Source organism: Delphinus delphis, chromosome 13 (genome assembly GCF_949987515.2).
Source record: "Delphinus delphis chromosome 13, mDelDel1.2, whole genome shotgun sequence".
In the NCBI taxonomy this organism is placed as follows: Eukaryota; Metazoa; Chordata; class Mammalia; order Artiodactyla; family Delphinidae; genus Delphinus; species Delphinus delphis.
In genome coordinates this window covers 12,714,271-12,736,654 of record NC_082695.1, presented here as the reverse complement: position 1 = coordinate 12,736,654, position 22,384 = coordinate 12,714,271, and the positions used below count along the sequence as shown (strand labels likewise).

Sequence of the window (22,384 nt, the reverse complement as noted above, 5' to 3'; positions counted from 1 at the left end):
TTTTAAATTGAATCTTTGCTTTAAAATGTTTTCTAATTGTTAAAGTCTTCTAAAATAGTTTTTTTAATCATCAATATTTCTACACTACAAGAAAACGAAGTTCCACGAGGTTCAACCACAAATATAAAGTCTTAAAAATAATAAAATAACTTAATTACATTCCTCAGAAATCAACAGCCTCCCAGTTTTACACAAAATCAAATATCCAAATATATTACATGTATTATTTACATCTGGCTTAAGTTAGGAAGACTCTGAGTATCTAAATAAAGTGTAAAGATATACAAGCTATACAAAGATCATTAAGCACATCTGACTTTTAAACATTATTTTTTACATTAAAATACTAATTGCTACTCCTTCAATCCCTTTTTTATTTCTACATTTCTTCTTCATCCCCAAATTCCTCTCAAATCATCACACAAACATCTATACCTATTGATCTAAAGTTTTAGGACTGGCTCAGTCAATTCATCAGTGACCAGCTGTGAGAATGCACACTACGCATGGAGAGGCACACTAGGAATGGCAAAGAAGAACAATGCACTAAAGCAAATCCATATATAACCATTCAGACTGCTCGACAGTAAAAGTCCAAACTTCTAAGTCCTCTGTAAATTTTAGGGAAATGCTAAGATGAATTATGTCCATGAAACATTCATTAGTTAGACCAAATCGATAAAAATAGAAGGAAAAAAAAGTTCCTCTCCATCAATCAAAGCATCTGTAAACAGAATCACACCCATGCACACTAGTACCTTTTTCTAAAATCTGTATTATCCTTTACAGGCAAACTTTGATACACATAATACCTACTGTCTACTTAAATATAATTTTTAATAAATCCTAAATGTACTAAAAAGAGGGAAATATTTCAAGGAAGTTCATGGTGATTTGGGGGGAAAAAAAAAAAGCCAGGCCCTAATTTATCTGATTTGAAAAAAGAAATCCCAATTTTCATAAATTAGATTTAGTTAATGAGGAAGTGGTTACATTGCTCAGAAATCACTTCATCAAAGCTTTAACACAACCACTTCATCAAAGCTTTAAGACATACAGGCTGGAGAGAAGGCTGCTATTAAATCTCTTACAGGAAGAAGTGGCAGGAGTAGCCAGCTGAAATTCTGGCCAGCTATCCAAAAGATCTAATCTACCACATAAGGTTTCAAGAGCACCTGTCTGCAGCCAGAAGGTGGGACCCTTAGCTTAGGGCAAGTTCATGGATAGTAAAATAGAATCAAGATTGTGTACCCAGCTCTACAAAAAAAAGAAATAGTCACCAACTTCCAATTAAATCTACACTGTGTTCAAAGGAAAGTGAGATAAATATTAGATTTTGACGGTTTTCGTTTTTGATTCTGGCTTGATTGATCTAAAACTCCGTATTTGTTTAGTATCAAAGGCTGCCTTTAAAGCCATGCATATAATAAATGATGGTTAAAAGTTTAGGATTATTTAGAGAAGTAATTCCCAGTTCTGGTTTGACAACTGTCAAGGATGTGTTGACTGACTTTTAAGGGGCATCAAACAATTCTACAAAAACTGTCACCATTTGAATTCACTCGACTGTTGATTTAAAGTTATGCCACATAACACTATAAGGAAGAAAGATAAATTAGAATAATGAAAATAACAAAATAGAGTAATTCAATTCCAAATAGTGTGGTTATAAGGGACTTAGACATGGGTTACTGATAATCATTTTTCTAGTCAAGATTTAATATTCCACAAACATTTAATAATAGAGTATTTAATAAAATGTGATCCAGGAATCTATTTCAAACATCTAAACTACTAACATTATTGGAAAATAAATAAAAGCTACTTCCTCCATTCACCTCTTCCCCAAAGATAGCTGTGGTCAAGCAAAAGAAACCAAAAACCCAAAAGAATTCTAAAGACTCACCTTTTGTTGACCGGCTTTTCATCTTTTTCATAGGGTCGGACAAACCATTTCCCAATCCTAACGAAGTTCTTATCCATTAGGCACCTACAATAATTACATCAAGAATACAGTTTCAATAACAAATTAGCAAGTCGCTGAATTAATAATCACAGATAAGATCCACCATTGAAAATAAAAACATCACCAATTAAACTGTCAAAATGTTTTCCTAGTACTTAAAATTCTTACACTATACTTACTGAAAGAATTTTCTGACTTTGGGTATAGATTTTTATTATGTATTATTCTTATACATGTAAAAAAAAATCAGAATTAATTGGCTGATATATTCCTGAAACATCTTACACTTTTGAACTTCAAATCCAATCACACTTCTATATTAACTTTTGTGTGATCAAGAATGTTGGGAATATAGGCAGCATTTCTTAAGAGTACTTCAGAGATATTCTTCCAAGCCACTGACACCCTTTTTGCAAGTTTTAATGCTGGATCTTTCTTGCTTGGTGTGTGGTAGTCAATTCTTTAGCAGGGATTTCGGTAATAAAAGCATAGCACAGCCTCTTCTAATTAGGTATTTTCCTTTTGTAGACATGGTAAAGCACTTGATTATGGCTTTGCAAAAAAATGAGGAACTGCAGTCATTTCTTCAGTAATGAATATTTTACTTTCTTCATATCTAAATTGTGCCCCGCTTCTGTTTTCATGCCGTTTTGTGTACATTGTTTTTCCGTGTCAAATCACAGGGTACTCTTTCTGAAGACATGTTAATGGCAACTGAACTCAACTCATATAATACCCAAGGTGCACACAATTCAGCTGAAGTGACAAAAATATAAGTAGCTATGCTCAAGTTCACTAGAGTACAGGCAGATGACAACTATATCATAACTCCAGTCAATTGTGAGATGCCATCATTTGTAAAGAGCATCCCTAATTTTAACAATATAAAAATGTGGGAGAAAATGTGCATTTTGAAACTGATGAAATACAGTAATCTCTAATACTATTCAATGAAATGATACGTATTTTGTAAGAAAACCTGTCAGAAAGGTGGATATAATTCTTCTATACAAGGTTCTACCTACCAGCAAAAGAACAGCACAGCAATTCTTTGTTGAATATTCAGGCAATTCTGCACGTGGCTTTTGGCTCTGTAATTTCCACTCCATCAAGGAGGATGGAAACAATTCAAGCCTTCACCCAACTCATTACAGATTTGCATTAGTAAATGGCAATAGTTTCTGCTGGCCACAATGTAACTCCCTATGGGCAGAGCCAATCTGAAGCAGTGTCTCATCAAAAAGTCACTTGCTTCAACTAGTTTTATTTTGAAAATGAACTTCTACAACAATCTTCCTTGCTCACAGTGAAAAAAAAAAATCATTTTCAAAGTAACCAGTCTGTTTTCCTAGGATGATAAGTAAACTTGCTTTTTAGGGTTAAAGACTATATGACCCCATTAAAGTTAGAATAGAAAATATGGAATACACAATAAGGTGAAAGTGCTCAAGAAGCAAAACTGAAAAATAAAATTGCCACAGTTTATTCCCTAGTTAAGGGACTTAACTGTGTTTTTTAGGTAGACTACATATATACTGTCACATTTCCTCAGTTCTTTACTCATTTTTAAAGCCCAGATCTATCTTGTAATTGATTAATGTTTCTTTATTCTCCAAAAGCTGTTATTAAATTGAAGGTGTATCTTAAAATCAAAAATGCTTAGAATGAAAGCAATAGGACATGTACAGAATCACATCAAACATTAAACAATGTCTTCTACTGACACACATCTTCACTTAAATAAATACCACTTCATTATCTCATAAGTCTTGAAGGTCAGAATTCAAAATAATCATTTATTCAACAACAGAGAAAACATGAATTTACAGGTTATGGATAGAAAAAACTTCAAGGCTTTAGACAGTATAATATGAAAGAAAAACATAAAATATCTCTGATTAAAGAGGACAATGTACAAAGTTTGTTTCAAAACCCTTGCCCTTCTATGAAGTAAAACCCACAAATTCTATTTACTGTTTTCATTCCAGAACAAATGAGGGATTGGAGTGGAAGAGCAGCAGTGCACAGCCAAGACCACTCAAGGACAAAGGCAAAAGGCAAAAAGCTAATGAAAATGCTGGGAGCCTAACTCTCTGTGCTAATGTATCTCCTGGAGTTTCCACTACAGATCATATTTCTTTGTCAGGCAAAGTCAACAAAAGGTTATTATCACTAATACACAAAACAGCCATGGAAACTACTGATTCTTCAATCCAAAATCATCTGGTTCCAAATGAGAGTCATGAATGATTTACGTGATTTTCAACCACTAATCAGCTTCTATGTGATCAGTGATTTCCCTCTCACTGAAAGGAAAACATGAAAACACACAATTGCACTGAATGAGCAGTGTTTTTAACACAGTTTGGATTTGCAACTGACTTATTTCTGCATAAGGGAGTCGTCAAAAGTCATACTGTCACCAGTGATGTGGCAGAAAGTTAGCAAAGTCACCAAGTACCTCAGAGAAGGTTGGGACCAAATTAATGAAGACGCTGAATGTGCCCCCTTTCTCTGCCCTGACCTGCAACTCAATAGAGAATTAAAGAATTGCTGAGTTCGATGTAGATATGGTTAAGTATGAAGGCAAAGTTTCTTTTTACTCAAAAAACAGGTAAAAAGAACTCAGCAACTATCACCATCAATTTTTACACTCCTCAGTCTCTTAAATCTCAACTGTGGTTGGTCCAAAAGAGAAACTCTCTCTGCCTCTCCCTCTCTCTCTCTCTCTCTCTCTCTCTCTCTCTCTCTCTCTCTCTCACACACACACACACACACACACACACACACACACACACACAGATACACACACACATATACAGATACACATGGAGCCTCCAAGACTAAGCAATACAGAAAGTATTTCCATCTGGTGTTTTGTACTTTAAGTTATGGGAAGAAATGTGATGAGACATGTGGCTTTGCTAAGAAAGACAGTTCTACCACCTGATTGATACCTGGGACTATGCTGGCTCAGGAGCAGATAATATATTGTGGTACTAATAAGCTCTTGGTTCTCAATCATTCTGGGGTCATGATTCTATGTTTTAAAAAAAATCTAATGAAAGTTATTATAGACTCTTTCTCCTAAAAACCGCAAGGAAAAGCAAAATACTACATACAATTCCATAGTGTTGATGAACTCGGAAGCAGATCCTAGAGTGAGAACTTCTGTACTAAACACTACCATTAATCACTACTAACCCTGCTTTGGCCTAGAATCCCTGCCTATCCCATTATATCCCTTCCTCCTCTATTTAATTCTATTCATCCTTTCTGTCCCAGATCAGCACAGCATTCTAACATCTACAACTCTGTACTTTCTCCACTGAGTTGTAATGAATCATTTCTGTGGCTCTTTTCTCCCAAGAAGCTATGAGCAATTTGGGGGCAGACACAGTTATCTACCTTATTTACTGGCAATATTCAACAAATATTTAAGTGCCTATTATGTAATATGCTTTATGTTCTGCTCTAAAGTAATAGGTCTTCAATAAATATCTGAGAAATGAATGCTATTATACACCAATGAGTATTTTCCCATTTGCAGTATAATACTGTTACCCTTCTTGTTTGTAACCACTAATCATGGCCAGACTCACACTGTTATTTGAATTTTCTTGTGTGCATGTGTTTGAGGTAGAAAAAAATTATGTACTTCATTTCTTTGTAGTCCATCACCACTCACTCCAGACTAAAATCATAGTAGATACTCAACGTGTGGAAATTCACATAGGTGTTAAAAAACTTTAGGAAGGGACTTCCCTGGTGGCGCAGTGGTTAATAATCTGGCTACCAATGCAGGGGACACCGGTTGGAGCTCTGGTCCAGGAAGATCCCACATGCCGTAGAGCAACAAAGCTCGTGTGCCACAACTACTGAGCCTGCGCTCTAGAGCCCGCGAGCCACAACTACTAAGTGCGCGTGACACAACTACTGAAGCCCGGGCGCCTAGAGCCCATGCTCCACAACAAGAGAACCCACCGCAAGGAGAAGCCCACGCACCGCAGTGAAGAGTAGTCTCCGCTCACCGCAACTAGAGAAAGCCGTGTGCAGCAACAAAGACCCAACGCAGCCAAATATAAACAGAAGAGAAGAGAAGAGAACAGAACACAATAGAATAGAATAAATGTTTAGGAAGACTGGCACTACTGCCCATATGTTTTAATTATACTTGAAGAACAAAGCTAAGCAAATCTTTTTAAGAGAGAGAATGCTAAGGTATAAAAACTACAGAATATCAGAAATATAATTTCCCTCTTTTATAAGTCTATCGACCTTTATTTTACTGTTTTTGAGGGACAAAATTTATATTTAAGTTGATAAATATATAAACCTAGCAGACAAACTTCATCTGCCAAAAAGTGCTTTAAATCAACATCACAAATAGTGCTAAGACTATGTATCAGTTAACCCTGGCTGTCCACTCAGTAATGCCAAGCATTGTTATTGAGATTTTCAAAATTACCTTACTATTAAGATAGGACAAAATTCTGTAAAGTAGTTCAATATTATCTTTAAAGATCACAATGTGATTTCAGATTTATAAAATGTTTACTAAGCAACAGTTCTAGGTAAGTATTCCTCTTTAGAAATAATTCCAAGCCCCCTACTACCTCCCTAGAAAATCACTGTTTCAAGAAGAAAAGAAACAAACACGTGCTGAAAAATAAAAAAGAAATCAGGTTGTGTGTGTGTACATGTTTCTGTGTCATGCCCAACAGTTCTAAATAATTAACTACAAGAACAACCTGACTCTGAAGCTGGCAAGCCCCAATCTCTAACCCCAAAGCCATGGGCTGACCTGACCTAAGTTTACAAGAGCCGCAGCCGCAGCCGCAGCATAAATCATCAGCAAGCCATTTCGCAGACGGGATAGTTGGGAGGTTTAGAAGGGAGCCACCACTGGCCTGGCTCTTCTGTGCCCCTCATATTACGCAGGTGTGACAGTTTTCATAGATTTAAAAAGTCCAAGGATAGTGTTCCTCTACCGCATCCTCAACTAAACTGCCCCTCAGTGTTATCATCTACTTACAGAGCTACTTAGATAGACTAAATTTTATATAACTTCATACCAGAACATCCTCACCAGCATCAAAATCTTTACCTTACCAATCCAATTTACATGAAACATGTATGAAGTCTCCTCCCAAGAAACTGCAGTGCTCTCAATTCCCAACTAAAAACAAAAAAAACCCAAAAAAAAACCCAACCCATATCATTTAAGGCTGAAGAAACCTTTTTCAACTAATCCCTTCTATCTTCATTACTTCGGATTCCTACTGTGCCCTAGTGGATGCTGTCTCCTCTGGCCAAGTAATTCCTATTATTTCCACCCTCTCCAAAATCTCTGCAAGGCTAAGGTCTTTTGTAGGACTAGCCTCACCTGAAACATCCATTTGACTTTCAAACATTTAGTGTCTAATCCCACTCTCTAACCACACTAATAATAATAATAAATTTAAAGTCTTAATCCTTTCCCAGTCCTAAAAATATTAATAGATGAAATAATTAGTCTTAGGGTGAACATGTTTTTCTCTAGACATTTACAATTAGATATATGCTTTCATTCACTTGTGTCTACAATGTCTGTAGTGTCTCTTCCTTTAATGCACATGCCCCTTAGGTCTAAAGGCTCATTTTTCTACTTCTTTTAAAGAACTGCACACTGTAGCAATTTAACAAAACAGGAATTTATTAATTACTCATTTCCAGCTCCTCTAATCACCTTATTTACCAAAGGATCCTCAATGTTGCAGTATCACATAACCATTTCTTCAACTAGGGCTATACTCTATCACCATTCTCTACTGAATATATTCGTCGCCTTGAAATCCTTGAACCGCCACATCCAAGGACCTTGCTCCTTTGCCCTCTGATAATCACCTCTATTGGATCACAGTACCACAGGGCATTGAAAGCTACTAATTTACAAATATAATGTTACTGTTATCATATAATTCCAATTTTCTCCATGTTATTTTTACTGTACTTTTCCAAATTGAGTATCTTCACTCTAAACACCAACTCTTGGCAAATAAGAAGCTCTGAGCCAAGGCAATTTTACAGCTGTGTTATAAACTACCGTGGGTGAATAGGCTGACAATCCATTAGGAAAGCAGCACCAATGGACTACTCCAAAGAGCCATTATGTTTTACAAATATCAAATACCCATAGATTAAAGTCTCCCTAAGTAAGCATGGACCGGACAGAGCGTAACAGCTTCAAGAGACCCGTGTAATCTTCCACTGTGTGCAAAGCAATGATTTGCATTTTAGAGGGGGGAAAAAAAAACACAACAAAACCTTTCCATCAAAATCAGCTGTGTTTAATTTTAAAAAATTAAGAAAATTATAATTAAAGTATACTACCACACATAATAACAATTTGACAGCATTATGGCAGACATTTTAAGTATTTCTTCAAAGCTACAAAAGCAAGATTTTCGTAAGTCCCATATGTGGTGCAAATCACTGAAGCATTAATAAAAACTCTGGGTGATATGAACTGCACACATATCCTGGATTTGTTTTAAAGCTTTTCAACCAAATGTTCTACTTTATTTAAATAGTTACATGAGAAGGATATGGTATATTATGAAAACTATACAAATTATAATAACATAAGAGTAATAGCCATTAAATCTGCAATGTTAAAAATGCCAAATGAAATTTCTGAAAAAACCTGCAGGTTTTTGTTTTCCAAACTCTATTCACAGCAAAGTGCTTTTCTATTACTGAGTGTGAGACAACCTAAACTTAAAATACAAAGTGTAACCTTTGACAAGTTCATTAGAAATACATACAAAATCCCATGAAATTGCAAAGACTGACGAAGACAGTCTGAAATAGAGCATTATTTTTAAAAAGAGAAAGAGAGAGAAAGCAGGCACAAAAGGGTGAAGCGGGGGAGTCAAGTCAAATTAGCATATTCTATAGAAGTAAAAAAACAAAATGGTATTTTATTATTCTGGTCATTTTGCCAAAAAGGGATAATTGATCATTAAGAAAACAGGAAGCACACTACCTTCTAAGAGAGGAAAAATAACCATGATTGTATGATCTAAAACCATAAGACTTAGAAGGCCTACACACTTTCAGATACTGAAATTGTGACTCAGAAATCACAGGTGAAGAAAATACCGTAAGAAGCCAATATGGCTCAAAGGTTTCAAAAACATGTATAAATACACCGATAATTGTGTCTTAGAAACATATCTGTGTTTTTAGTAATATAAACAGCACCTGTTTGGAGTATAGGTTAATAGAAGAGAGAAGACCTCAATTAAGAGGTATGGTAGATTGTATCCTTTTCCCAAATATGTGCTATCGCTCCCTGTCCCACTGACATCAAGCTTGGCCATGTGACTTTGGTACCTCCCACTGATGGATAATACCTTCTCATCCACTTGACTTTAAGCTTGGTGGTAAATGTCCTGGTCAATGAAATATGAGCAGAGATGGCATGTACCACTTCTGAACAGAGGCTTCAATGAATGCGCTATTATGTATTTTGCCATTGCTCTTTGCTCTTTAGCAGGAATCTTTGACAGGGGGTGCCCCAACAGCATAATTCCTGCCTGGAGGTAAGAGGACATAGAGCAGTGCTGCAGTAAATGACTCACAATGGTCAGCAGCATGAGCAAGAAATGAACCTCAACTGTCAAAAGACAGTAAGAGCTTTCAAGGTCTTTTGTTACTGCAGCATAACTGAGTCTAACCTGATTGATTAAAGAGGCCACTGCAATACTTCGTGAAACACTTATGAAGTTTTAAAGTAGGTCAGTGGCAATCAAAATGAAGAGAACTGAACTGACTAGAGGAATATCTGGTAGGCTGGAGGAAAGCGGTGAGGATATATAATAAGAATATATAAGGATATATAGTAATATATAGTAAGAACCACAAACAAGGAAAAATAAATAACTTAGGGGACCAAGAGAGTAAACAGGCCACCCCATGAAGTAGGGTTAGATGAATTATATATGACCCCCAAAGAACAGAATCAAGGTAAAGAAAAGAAAACTACAGGGAGACAGACTTCTGCTCAGCATAAGAAAGACTTTCTAACAGTGAGTATTCTCAGAAGATGAAAAGAACTTTGGAAAGTTCGGCTCACATAATCAGAAGTATTCAAGGAATACATAAAAAGGATATTATATTTAGAATGGTATTCCAGAATTAGCTGGGTAAACAGACTAAATGACTTTTAATGTTGTGTCCAACCTTGGAAATAGTAATATCAATACTTCTGTTAGCGAAACTAAGTCAATCTTATCTAAACAGAAATGCAAAGACATAACAGAAAATTGCTGAGAGTAAGATAGTAAACTGTATTTCAATAAATTTAGGTTGTAAACAGATAAGTAAGTTACAGCAAGTGCTCTAAGCTATGAGAAGAACAAAAGGGCAAGCATGTATTAGCCAACCCAGTTTCTGTTGACAATGAATAAAGAGAGCTAAAAACAATCATGTAAAATGCTTCCCTGTCTCATGAGTAGGGTAATTTTCATTCATATAACACAGTTACTTAAAGTTTGATGAAAAGACAATATTATTTTAAAGGACAAAAGAACTATTAAAAATTTTCAAAAGAATCTCAACTCACCCATTCTAATAGTAGAAAGGGAGCGGAACAGCTTAATTATTCATTATTTTCTAAAAGAAACACTGTTTTGTTTCAAAATAAACTCCTATAGGAGAATTCAAATTAAAATACGCAAAATAATAATTTATGGGGAAAAGGAATTAATAATTACTGAAAATAGGTCAAGTATTATGTGGCAGGCATCATATACAACATCTAACAAAAGCTCAAGATGCATAGTATCCTACATTTAACTTAAAGGGCATTAACTAAGACTTTGTGAGGTTAGGGCAACTGTCCAAATAACAGACCCTGAAATCAAACCAAGGCCCAACCCAAAGTTCTTCTGAACTATCTCAAGCTTTATTGCATGACATACTGCATATGACACAATTAACTTTCTTATAAAATAATAATTCAATCTGACCTAGACTACAGTTTCTATCATAAACTCTGAATACATGAGCACAGAATGAATTAATTTTCTGCATTTCTCTTTTCTCCCAGTTTTTCTGCTCTTCTAATTTTCTTCCAACAAAGAAACATGCTACCATTTAAAACACAAAATACTAAAAAGAATACAATTCAATCACAAATTCATTAATATTTTTCTGAAAAGAATTATGATATAAAAAACAACACAGTGAGCTACAATTTTTAAAAATATGTACTTTGTTCCATATACATTAAAAAATTATTGGGGCTTCCCTGGTGGCGCAGTGATTGAGAATCCGCCTGCCAATGCAGGGGACATGGATTCGAGCCCTGGTCCAGGGAGATCCCACATGCTGCAGAGCAACCAAGCCCATGTGCCACAACAACTGAGCCTGTGCTCTAGAGCCCGCGAGCCACAACTACTGAGCCCGTGAGCCACAACTACTGAAGCCCATGCGCCTAGAGCCTGTGCTCCGCAACAAGAGAAGCCACCGCAATGAGAAGCCCGCGCATCACGAGTAGCCCCTGCTCGCCGCAACTAGAGAAAGCCTGCACGCAGAAATGAAGACCCAACGCAGCCAAAAATAAAATTAATTAATTAATTTTAAAAAATTATGTTAAAAGGACTGTGTTTAAAGGTACATTAATTACTATACAGATATAAGAGCTTTATTCTGGCACAGAATTATGGAAATAGTAAATTTTCCACATTTTCCTGAAGGGACTTTGTGTATACGTGTGTTTTGTTTTGTTTTGCAATGGGAGAAAGAACTGCCAAATATCTGGAATATTTAAGAGTACTCAACTCTTAAAATCAGTGCTTCTAAAATATACTGCCTTAGTAACAGATAGCCTCTAGGTCTACTCCAAATCACAGAAGCAGGAACAAAAGTTCAGAATGAAAAATAGATAAATTTGGTGGGAAAAGTCTTTCTGAGTGACTTAAATTATGACAACTTATTAACTGTAACTTAAGAATCCTAAGCAGTGATATTACCCTAGATAATAGCTTGGATAAGAAACTTAAAGGTACTAGAATGTCCTTCCAGTTTTGATCACCTAAAAGAACTATATATAAACTCAGGGAAGGAAGTACGAAGTTTTTCCCATAGACATTCTTAAATAATCCATTCTTTCTCATCTATGCCTCCCCTTAAAACACCATCCAGAGCCTGGGACATATTGTTATGCCAGCAAGTAAGGAGGTGCTCAAACAATGATGAGGACAGGTCAAAAAACCACAGGAGCCCTCATGAAGGGGCTTCCCCCCGGCCGAATCTGCAAGTACTTAGGCATCAAATTAAATGATAGTGATAAATTATAATTCACTGAGTAGAACAGGAATCCCTCTTTTCCAAATTTATATAGATAGAAAGATTAAGGGAGAAAGAGAAATACATAATCAATCCATGGCAGAAACTGAAAATCTTTTCCTTACAAAAGAATGCCAACAAATAGAAGGAATGGTGACATTACAGTCATACAAGTAATAACTGATAGAGACAAGGACCACCAATAGAAGCTTAACCAAGTGACTCAGAATTTCATAACAAATGGGATAATTACACAATCTCATTGGATCTGGCCACAAATTACTTATTAATTTCAAAGACAGAAATAACAAAGATCATAGTTACTTATTAATCTACAGTGGAGAACCTTGGCAGAACACCACTCACAAGAGGGATCAATGCTAATAATCGTCAATAATGAGAGGCTCAACAAATGGGCCTCCTCTTTCGATACACTGAGAAGGACACAACATGATTTCTATGGTACTCCTATTGAAGAAGCATAAACTAAATCTAATCATGAGGAAACTATCTCAAATTGAGGTACATTATATAAAACATATGGCCTTAACTCATCCAAAATGTCAATGTTGAGGAAGAAAAAGAAAGGTTAAGGAACTCTTCTAGATTTAAAATGACATGAGAACTAAATATAATGCATGATTACTACTAATCTTGGGGGAGGGAAGTTAAGCTAAAATGAACGTAACTGGGACAAATGGGAACATCTGAGTTGAACTATGGATTAGATAATGGCATTTTATCAAGGTTTTATTTCCTAATTTTCATAATTGTACTGGGCTTATAGGAGAGGATGTCCTTGTCCTCAGGAAATGTATACCTAAATACTTCGGAGTTACAGAAAAAGAATCTCAAGTGTGTAAATGACTCTCAGGCGTTTAAGGGAATAAATCTGAATGCACACACATGCACACACGTGATTCACATTGGGTGCAAAAGCAGGGTGGGTGAGAGGGTGAGGAATCACACAAATTATAAAGCAAACTGGGCAAAAGAAAAACTGTTAGTGAAGCTGTGTGAAAGGATATATGGAGTACTTTGTGCCACTCCTAGAAATTCTCTAAGTTTGAAATTGTATCAATATAAAAAGAAAGAAGAGATTTATATACATTTTTATAAAGTTGTATGTGAAAGTGTTTTCAGAATTACAGGAAACCCTCTGAGTATCTAGCATTATACGTGGGTGTGTCAAAACCACCGTGATGATATTCCTTCTCTTACCTTTCTAACAGATTGTGGATCGCTTTGAAGAGCAGCGTCCGACATTCGTAGGAAAGGCCATTTTCCCAGAGTCCTTCTTCCACAACTGAAAATAAAACAAAACAAAGCAAAACAAAAAAATGAACCAGTAAGCAGGGCATCCAAATAAAAATAAAAGAAACTTTAAAAATATTTTTCTAAAGCAAGGTTAATGAGCTAATTTAAGTAGATTAAATCGCACTGAAACACAGAAAAGAAGTTAAATAATTGCCCAAAGTCATAAGATACTTATGTACAGAAGGGAATAATGTGTTTTGATTTTAAAGTTATTGAAATATAGGCATGGTACAATCCCCCCCACATAAAGGTCTTACCAACCTGCCTCTTCAAAGTTTGAAATCATCCAAAATTCTCAAATTAATCTTTCTACCTAATAATGTCACAAAGACTAATTTTGTTATTAAAGTTCTATTTAAAGTAACAAAATGTCACAAATTAATACAAAGGTTACCATATGTATTTTAAGAGAGAAAACCAGGAAAAAATATCCAAAAATGACATTACACAAATTTCTTTAAATGTTTTGAAAGCAGTATGTGAATATGATTTTAAGGACATGATTATAGGGAGAATGTCAGAAAATTAAATCTTAATATAACATCAAATTTATTTCCTGAACTCATGATTTCATTAATGTTTAACATTTGGGGAAGCATCATATTTGCCTTTGAAATATGTTGTAGCATTACTTAGAGCCACAAGTAACTCTAACACAAGAGAATCCAACAGACTAACAATGTTTCATGTATTCCTAATGTTCTTTTCATATGTAAAAATTATAAAATGCCCTAGAGAAGATAGTTAATTTTCTTCTATACTATATTAGTTCATTTCAACATAGCAAAAAATTGAAAGGATGCAAACAACATCTGCAGAAGAAAATTTCCTCTGTCTTTTACTTGGTGTCTTGACAAAAGTACTCACCAGAGAAAATTTTGACAGAGAATTGAAACACATGTTAAATCCACAACGCATTTTTAATGCATTTACTACACCAACTGACATCTCAAAATGCATCTCTCCTTATTTTCCAATCAGAAAGAATTCAAAAAAGTGTAGTTACATTTAAGGGTTTTCTCTACAGGACTTTTTTTAAATGATAAAACTGGATAAATATTTTTTTTCTTGGGATGTCAGATAACTCTTTATCTTCCTGACTATGTGGCTAATCATGACCTACCAAATTTTTCCAAATTAACCTCTTCAGAGACATTTTATATTATTTATAACTAGAGAAATGGAAATAAAGTACAGCAAATAAACAAACATTCCTGCTATCAATACATTATCTCTGTTCAAGACAAAACATCCAAAAATTTTCTACAGTCCTCTAAAGGCATCATGAATCTCTATTTTCACACATTTATCTTTGGGGTAGAGCTTTCCTGAGTGAGAAAGCAAGCTAACATTTCAATAAAAGGAACATCCCATATTAATTTGCTTTTATTTCCTAATGTACGCTAAAAATTCCTAAAACTTCATCAACATTCAAAGTCCAACTCTTCTGAATTACTCTTCAAATCAGTCACCAGTAACAGTTTTTTCTACATATTAGTCTTTTGTGCCGTAAAGAGTACTGGTGATGCAGTATTTATGAAAAAAGTGTCCCATTCATCTTTCCAAGATTTTCTTCCAAGTTGGTGACACCCATTCTGCATATTAAAAAAAAAACTTTTATAATTAAAACCTTCAAACATTTTAATATAGAATAACAGGCCTCAAATAAATTCCTAAACCAAATTATCAACATTGTGTCATCTGCTTAACCACCCTTTTTTCTTTCTTTCTTTTTGTTTTTCTTCATATATTCTGAGGCAAATCCCACTCCCAAGTACTTCATTATATATCAAATCAGAATCTAAACAAGGTCTATCAATTACCTCTCAATTTATATCTCTTAAGTCTCCATAATTTGCAACAACTCATCTCCTCTTTTCAAACATGGCATTTATTTACTGAAGAAACCAGGTTAGCTGTTTTATAGAATACCTCACATTGTCATCTGATTGTTTCCTCATGATATTATTTTTTAATGTTGGCGCTACGTTGACCTTAACAGAAGATGTCAAAGGAAAGTTCTCAAACAACAGAGCTCTATTTCTTCCTCAAATGATCCTTAAATAATTTGTTAACTGAAATGTTGAAGGGTTATAACTGTCTAGACATGCAATGTGGAATACTAAACAAATGTGAGCATGCACAGGCAATGCCAATTACATCACCGTCTTAAGATACCATTATGATTTTATCCTGATTTTAACAATTTTTAAAATAGGTCTTAGAAATTTTTTCTTGAAAAATAATCTTACAAGAGCAATTACAAAAAACCTACACCTAACATCGTACTTACAGTTAAAACCCTGAATATTTTCCCCTAATATCAAAAACAAAGCAAGGATGTCTGGTCTTACCACTCTTATTCCACATTACAGTGGAGGCCTCAGCCAATACAAGAAAAAGAAGTACCAGGCATACTAACTGGAATGGAAGAAATGAAATGATCTTTTTTTTGCAGATGACATGACTATTAGAAAGTCCTAAAGAATCAACAAAAAAAAAAGCTACTAGAACTAAAACTGAGTTTAAGTCAGTTAAGGTCAACAGATACAAAACAGTCATATTTCTATAAACTGTAATGAATAATTAGAATATTTTAAAAATTTGAGTACCATTTATAATAGCACCAAAACCCAAGAAATCCTTGGATCTAAATCTTACAGTTGGGAGACTTACACCAACTGATTTCCAGATTTACTATAAAGCTAGAATAAACAAAACAATATGGTACACTACAGAAAGGACAGATATACAGATCAATAGAACAGAATAGAGTCCAGATATAGACCCACAAATATATGGTCAACTGATTTTCAACACAGCTTGCAACGGCAATACAGTGGAGAAAGAACAGTCTTTTCAACAAATGGTGCTGGATTTAATGAATATCCCAATGTAAAAAACTCAGCCTCAAACCCTACCTCTCACACCATACAGAAAACCTCAAAATGGATCATAAAACAAAATGCAAAACCTGAAACTATAAAACTGTGAAAATATAGGAGAAAGCTTTTATAAGCTTAGGTTAACCAAAGACTTCAAAGATACGACACCAAAAGCATGATCCATAAATAAAAACTGTTAAAAAGAGCTTCATCAGTATGAAGAACTCAGTTCCTTAAAAAGCACTCAAAAGTTACATTAAGCTATGGAGAAGATAAGCCACAGATGGGGGAAAAGCAGTTACAAATCACATATCTGACAAGGACTTGTATTCAGAAGATGCTATTCTTGAAAAAAAATCCCTAAACAACACAAATTAAAGAAAAATTTTTAGAGAATGGACAAAAGATTTGAACAGATACTTCACCAAAAAAGATACATGAATGGTAAATAAAAACATGAAAATATGCTCAAAACATCACTAGTCATTAAGGAAATGCAAATTAAAATCACAGTAAGATAACACCCATTATAATGGCTTAAAAGAAAAACTGAAAATACTAAGTGCTAGTGAGCATACAGAGTAACTAGAATTGTCCTATACTGCTAACAGAAATGCAAAATTAGTACAGTCACTGTGGAAGTTGACTTTGGCAATTTTTCTAAAGTTAAACATACACTTTACATACAGCCCAGCGATATCCTTCCTAAGTATATATTCAAGTAGAATAAGAACTTAGGTTCACATGAAAAACTTCAGCAAATGTTTTTACTTGTTTTTTTTTACCCCCCCATAATTGACAAAAAGTGGAAACAGTTGTCTCTCAACTGGGGAAAGGACAAACAGTGGAAAATCCATATAACGGGATACTATTCAGAAATAAAAGGAACTACTGATACACTCAAACCATGAATGAATGTCATTATGCTAAGTGAAAAAAGCCATACTCAAAAGACCACATGCTATAAGATTTCATGCACATAACATTCCTGCAAAGGTAAATGAGGTAACATAAACTGCTCAATGGTCTCCAGGGATGGGGGTGGTTGGAGGAGGGCTGATAACAAAGGGACATGAGAAATTGGGGCAAGAGGTGGATGGGGGTTGGGGGGGGCAGGTTCTAGATTATGCTTACATTGATTTTTTGAAATTCATTTTTAGTGCTAAAAATGAGAACAGGGTGTGAATTAAAAGGACTCCTATTCTAAATATGTATTCTAAACATAATTGTTTTTACCCAAAGGATTGGTGTCTATTTGGTTAACCTTCACTCATAAATTATTAAAAGCAAAAAACAAAAAAACAGTTTAAGCAAAAAGAGACCGCAGACCCGACCACAGTGTTCCTCCCCAACAACACAATATACTGTTATTTATATTATGTACTTTATGTTAATTCCTATAATACAAATAGAACAAAGTAATTCAGGAAAATATTTTTGTTTTTAAATATTAAAAATTAATTTGAAAACGAACCTTTATTAATATTATTAAATAATTAAATTCTTATATCTCCCTCATATAGTATTAAAAAGTTTAGGAAATAATGTAAATGAAAACAAGGAAGAAAGTAATTACATGAAGTAAAACAGATCCCACTACATTAAGCTCTTGTTTAAGAAAAGTAAACTAAAGGTGAAAAAAAAAATTATGAATTATCCTATAAGTTAACCAGTAAAATTTTAAATAAGTCAGTAGAGGTAATTAAAAAGGATACAGTGTTTGGACTTCATATAAACATTAAAATTTCATAAGTTACATATTTTACTAAGGATTTGAAAGCAGTCAGTAATTTACTAGAAGTCAACAACTGTGATCCAAGATTAACCACTCTAATAAATACTATTATTTAAGCTATGGATTTAAGGTTAATGCATTAACATGCTAACCCTTTTAATTTACTATCTGTATATAGCAAATAAACTTGTGGAAAGGAATATAAGTCAGACCATACTTTATTTCTTATCTATTTCACATTAAAAATTTCCAGAAATACAAGAGTGATGTATATTTCAATGAATCTCTAAAATTCCAAAATAAGTTAAATCTAGAATGACATTTTTGGAGTCTAATAATAGATATTTGGCCGATAATCACTGTCCAACAGTTCTTGGCTGTGTTATACTTCAAGCACCAGGACAGAAATTAGGAATGCTCTCAAAAATTAAATAAAGACTTTGAAAACCACTGTGAGGCAAAATTACTTTAAATACTTGGCAGAACTGCTATCAAATGTTTAAAGTCTTTTATTTTAAAATAATAAGAAGAGGGCTTCCCTGGTGGCGCAGTGGTTTAGGGTCCGCCTGCCGATGCAGGGGACACGGGTTCGTGCCCTGGTCCGGGAAGATCCCACACGCTGCAGAGCGGCTGGGCCCGTGAGCCATGGCACCTGAGCCTGCGCGCCCGGAGCAACGGGAGAGGCCACAACAGTGAGAGGCCCGCGTACCGCAAAAAATAAAAAATAAAAATAAAATAATAAGAAGAAAGTAAAATAACTTAAACAGTCAAGGTTAGTTTTCTACCCAGAAAACAATCTTTCTCATTTTATAAGGCTTTATGTACCAAGTTTGAACCATGCACTACATATAAATGGAGGGGAGGGGGAGTGCTACTTTCCACCACAACGCTATGAGACAGAGTAAAGGACACAAAACATTCACTTTTGCCACTTTTGCCACTCAGTACCTGACTTCTTCCCATAGGCAAACTGCCTATTTCATGAGTTCTGGTTGGGGACGAAGATGGTCAGTCACCCTTAACAGGAGTTGAAAATGCTGATTCACCTACAATATGGACAAGGATATATATCCTAACTACTAGATGCTCCGGCACCATACTTTGACCATGGATCTAGGGACTCAAAAGGGAGTGGATGGAGAGATCTTTCTGTCAGCACTAAAAAGAGAGGCTACAAGATCAAGTTTCCTGAGGTTCAAATAGCAGAGGTACTGTAGCATCCAGTGCTTGGTATTGATAGCACCAGTTTCTCATCAGACCAACCTGGAGCACTGATCCTAAAAGTGAATACTCAGTATTCTTTTAACCACCTCCTTTTCTTAGTTTACAACTAAGAACAATGATCAATAGTTTATTCTTATCTCTATTTTATAAATGAAAAAACTAAGGCTTAAAAATCTTAAACTTGCCCAAGGTCACATAATATATTCAAAAATCTAGTTTAAATGTATCTATACTCAACAGCTAACGGGATCAAATGCGTTTTATATCTATTTTTATAAGTAGTAAATATACAAATTATTCCATTAATTAAACTCCTCAGGGGAAGCAATTTATTTTCATAACTGCACCGACTAGGACATTTCAGATATTCATAAACCTGTTTTGAACTGACTTGTTATTATGTGTGCACATACTTTTCAAATTTCATTGGAATTAGCTTCAATCTAAAATCTCCTTATATTCAGTAAAGAGGATTAGTAGCAAAGATGGGATTCAAATCCAACTTTTCTGCCTATCGCCCATGCTCTTTCCATTACACCACTTCTCCATAAGGCTTGTGTTGTTAAACTACCCCATCCCCCTTTTATTCTTAGGACTGACTAGAAACGCAAACTTCAACACTTAAATTTCCCCTTGGATTCACAATTTGCACCTTAAATTATTGTCTTCTAAATAGCTGCAAAGTAACCTTTTCAAAGGTTAAACAAAACTGAAATCACAGAAACAGGTTTTTTAACTAATTTATCTGATACATCCTCCTCCCAAGGTATAATTTAAACCAACACTTCATTTGCTTCATACTGAGATTTTTCAGAAAGTATCCTCTTTTGAGGGGGGTGGGGGGAGGGGAGTCAGGGCATAGTTGCTCTAGGTTAAGTTTCTATAAATGACATGAGGCGCATTTACTACTTAATTCTCTATCTCCCTTCCAATGTGCACAGAGAAGAATAACAACTGCCAAGAAGTTTTACAAGAAGGCCAGCAGGTGCAGGGCCCTATCCTTATGAAACCTACAATCTCCCCAGGGCATAACTGTCTTCATCTTTAAAAGAAAAGAAAAAAGCCTTTCTAATTCTTTTGATCTTTCAAGTTTCAACTTAAATGTTTATCAACTCCTTAAGATTATAAATTAGTAAGAAGACTATCTCTATAGTGTATACTTAGGTATAATGGAAAATTGTTTCTAAAACTTTGTTAATAGTCTCAGGAAATAAATGCAACAAGAGAAGTAAAATGAATGTACAATAAATGACTGGCAAAACTCAACCAAAATAAATTCCTAAATTAAAACTTTCTCTTGATGTTATGTGGTCAATTATAGCCAGACTGAAACTGAAAAATAAAACTAAGTACTACCACAGCTGCCTACTTAAAAAGAAAAACTATTTTGGCACTAAAGTTACTTCACTTAAATTGCAAAAGCTATAATCAGAATTTGTTTAAATGGCTCTTATTTAACCTTTTTTAATATAGTAATTCTCATAATCAAATATTTAAGCTGCAAAAGTATTATATAAATGTTTTCTTTTAGCAGAGAGACAGTGTTTTAGAAAGGAAAATTTAAATAGCAGTCTAATTACTGCTTAGTTCCCAAATAATTTTTCAAAATCATCACAAATTGTAATACAACTTCTTTCAACTTTGCGAAACATGCCTCCTTGCAGAACTAATAAGCTTCTCTGAAAGAAAAATCAAATAAAAGGTTCAGGAAAAAAAAGTCAATATGGCAAAATATCAAAGCAGCATATACTTCAATGATTTTGTGTTTCCCAGCAGAGATCATGGAAAGATATCTTTTCCAACTCGAGAAATGAAACTGACATACTTTACTTGAAGGGGAAAAAAATGGGAAGAGGGAGAATGGAATAGGCTAGGGAGGAGCATAAAGATTGTGAAACCTTCAAGAAATTCAAGCTCATGCTTTTAGAATTCAGGTCACCATGCCTTACACAGTTTAAAAGTAGAATTACTTTCAAAGAATACATATTTCCTCTGAGCTATGATACATATTTCCTTTTAATGTATCATATTGCAGCAACAGCTGAAATGAACGTCTAGACATCAAAAACACTTCTTGCTCCCACCTACTGCTTTTTTACCTCAGGCATCAAAACTAATGAAACCTATTATCCAGAACACTGAGTTCAGTAACCACATTGGCCATTGCAAATACTGGAGGGTGGAGGGACACTTTCAGGGATGGCACTCCTTATTCAGCCATTAAAATTACTGAAAATCAAATTGTACTCCAAACTCCAGAAACACAAATAGATTAAAGCAGGCACATGAAACAAGGAGATTATTTGCCAGTTAGATTTCAGTGACAAAATGCTAAAGATAATGCAGCTCTGAATCCAGGATTTATAATTTTCCCACTGCCTTTATGTTCAACCTTTATCTGCAATATATAAAGCCCACTAGTTTTGTTATTTTTAACTATTAAATCTACTACCTAGGAATTGTACTAAGCAAATATTATAATAACGTTTATCAATTTATCATTTATCCATTTAATTTTAAGGGTTGCAACAAATGAAATATTTTAAAGATAAATATATAGAGATTTTTGAAGTGTCTGCTTTCTTTTCTTTTTTCAATGGGCTATAGTTGATTTACAGTGTCTTCTTAAAACTGACTCACAAAAAAACTGAGTAACAAAGTAGCATAATGCTATGTTAATTCTGAAATACAGCATTATACCCATAAAAAATCCAATTACATAACAACACTATTGATTGATCACAGTTATGTTGCCATCGACTGCCTTGTAAAATCTATATTTGAAGTCATTAATAACTAAATGGACTGACTTATTACTTAATTCAAATTCAACCCACTTAGAGTTCTGATTTCCTTGATTTGCTTGTGGGTGTAGAATATTTGGTATCAGTTAACAAATCTATGTTGAAATGGATTTTAACT

At 34.6% G+C, this 22,384-nt stretch overlaps 1 protein-coding gene across 3 annotated transcripts in view; it reads right to left on the bottom strand.

Moving 5' to 3' along the window:
- Positions 1-22,384, bottom strand: part of MED13L (mediator complex subunit 13L) — a 295,894-nt gene that overhangs the window by 120,816 nt on the left and 152,694 nt on the right. For 2 of the 3 annotated variants that reach the window (XM_060028113.1, XM_060028114.1), the window contains exons 3-4: positions 13,523-13,607; positions 1,907-1,990 (exon numbers count right to left, since the gene is read on the bottom strand). In XM_060028113.1, coding sequence (XP_059884096.1) covers positions 1,907-1,990; positions 13,523-13,607 — 169 coding nt within the window. Of the gene's footprint in view, positions 1-1,906; positions 1,991-13,522; positions 13,608-22,384 lie in introns of those variants that run through there. The other variant, XM_060028115.1, reaches the window with a different exon arrangement.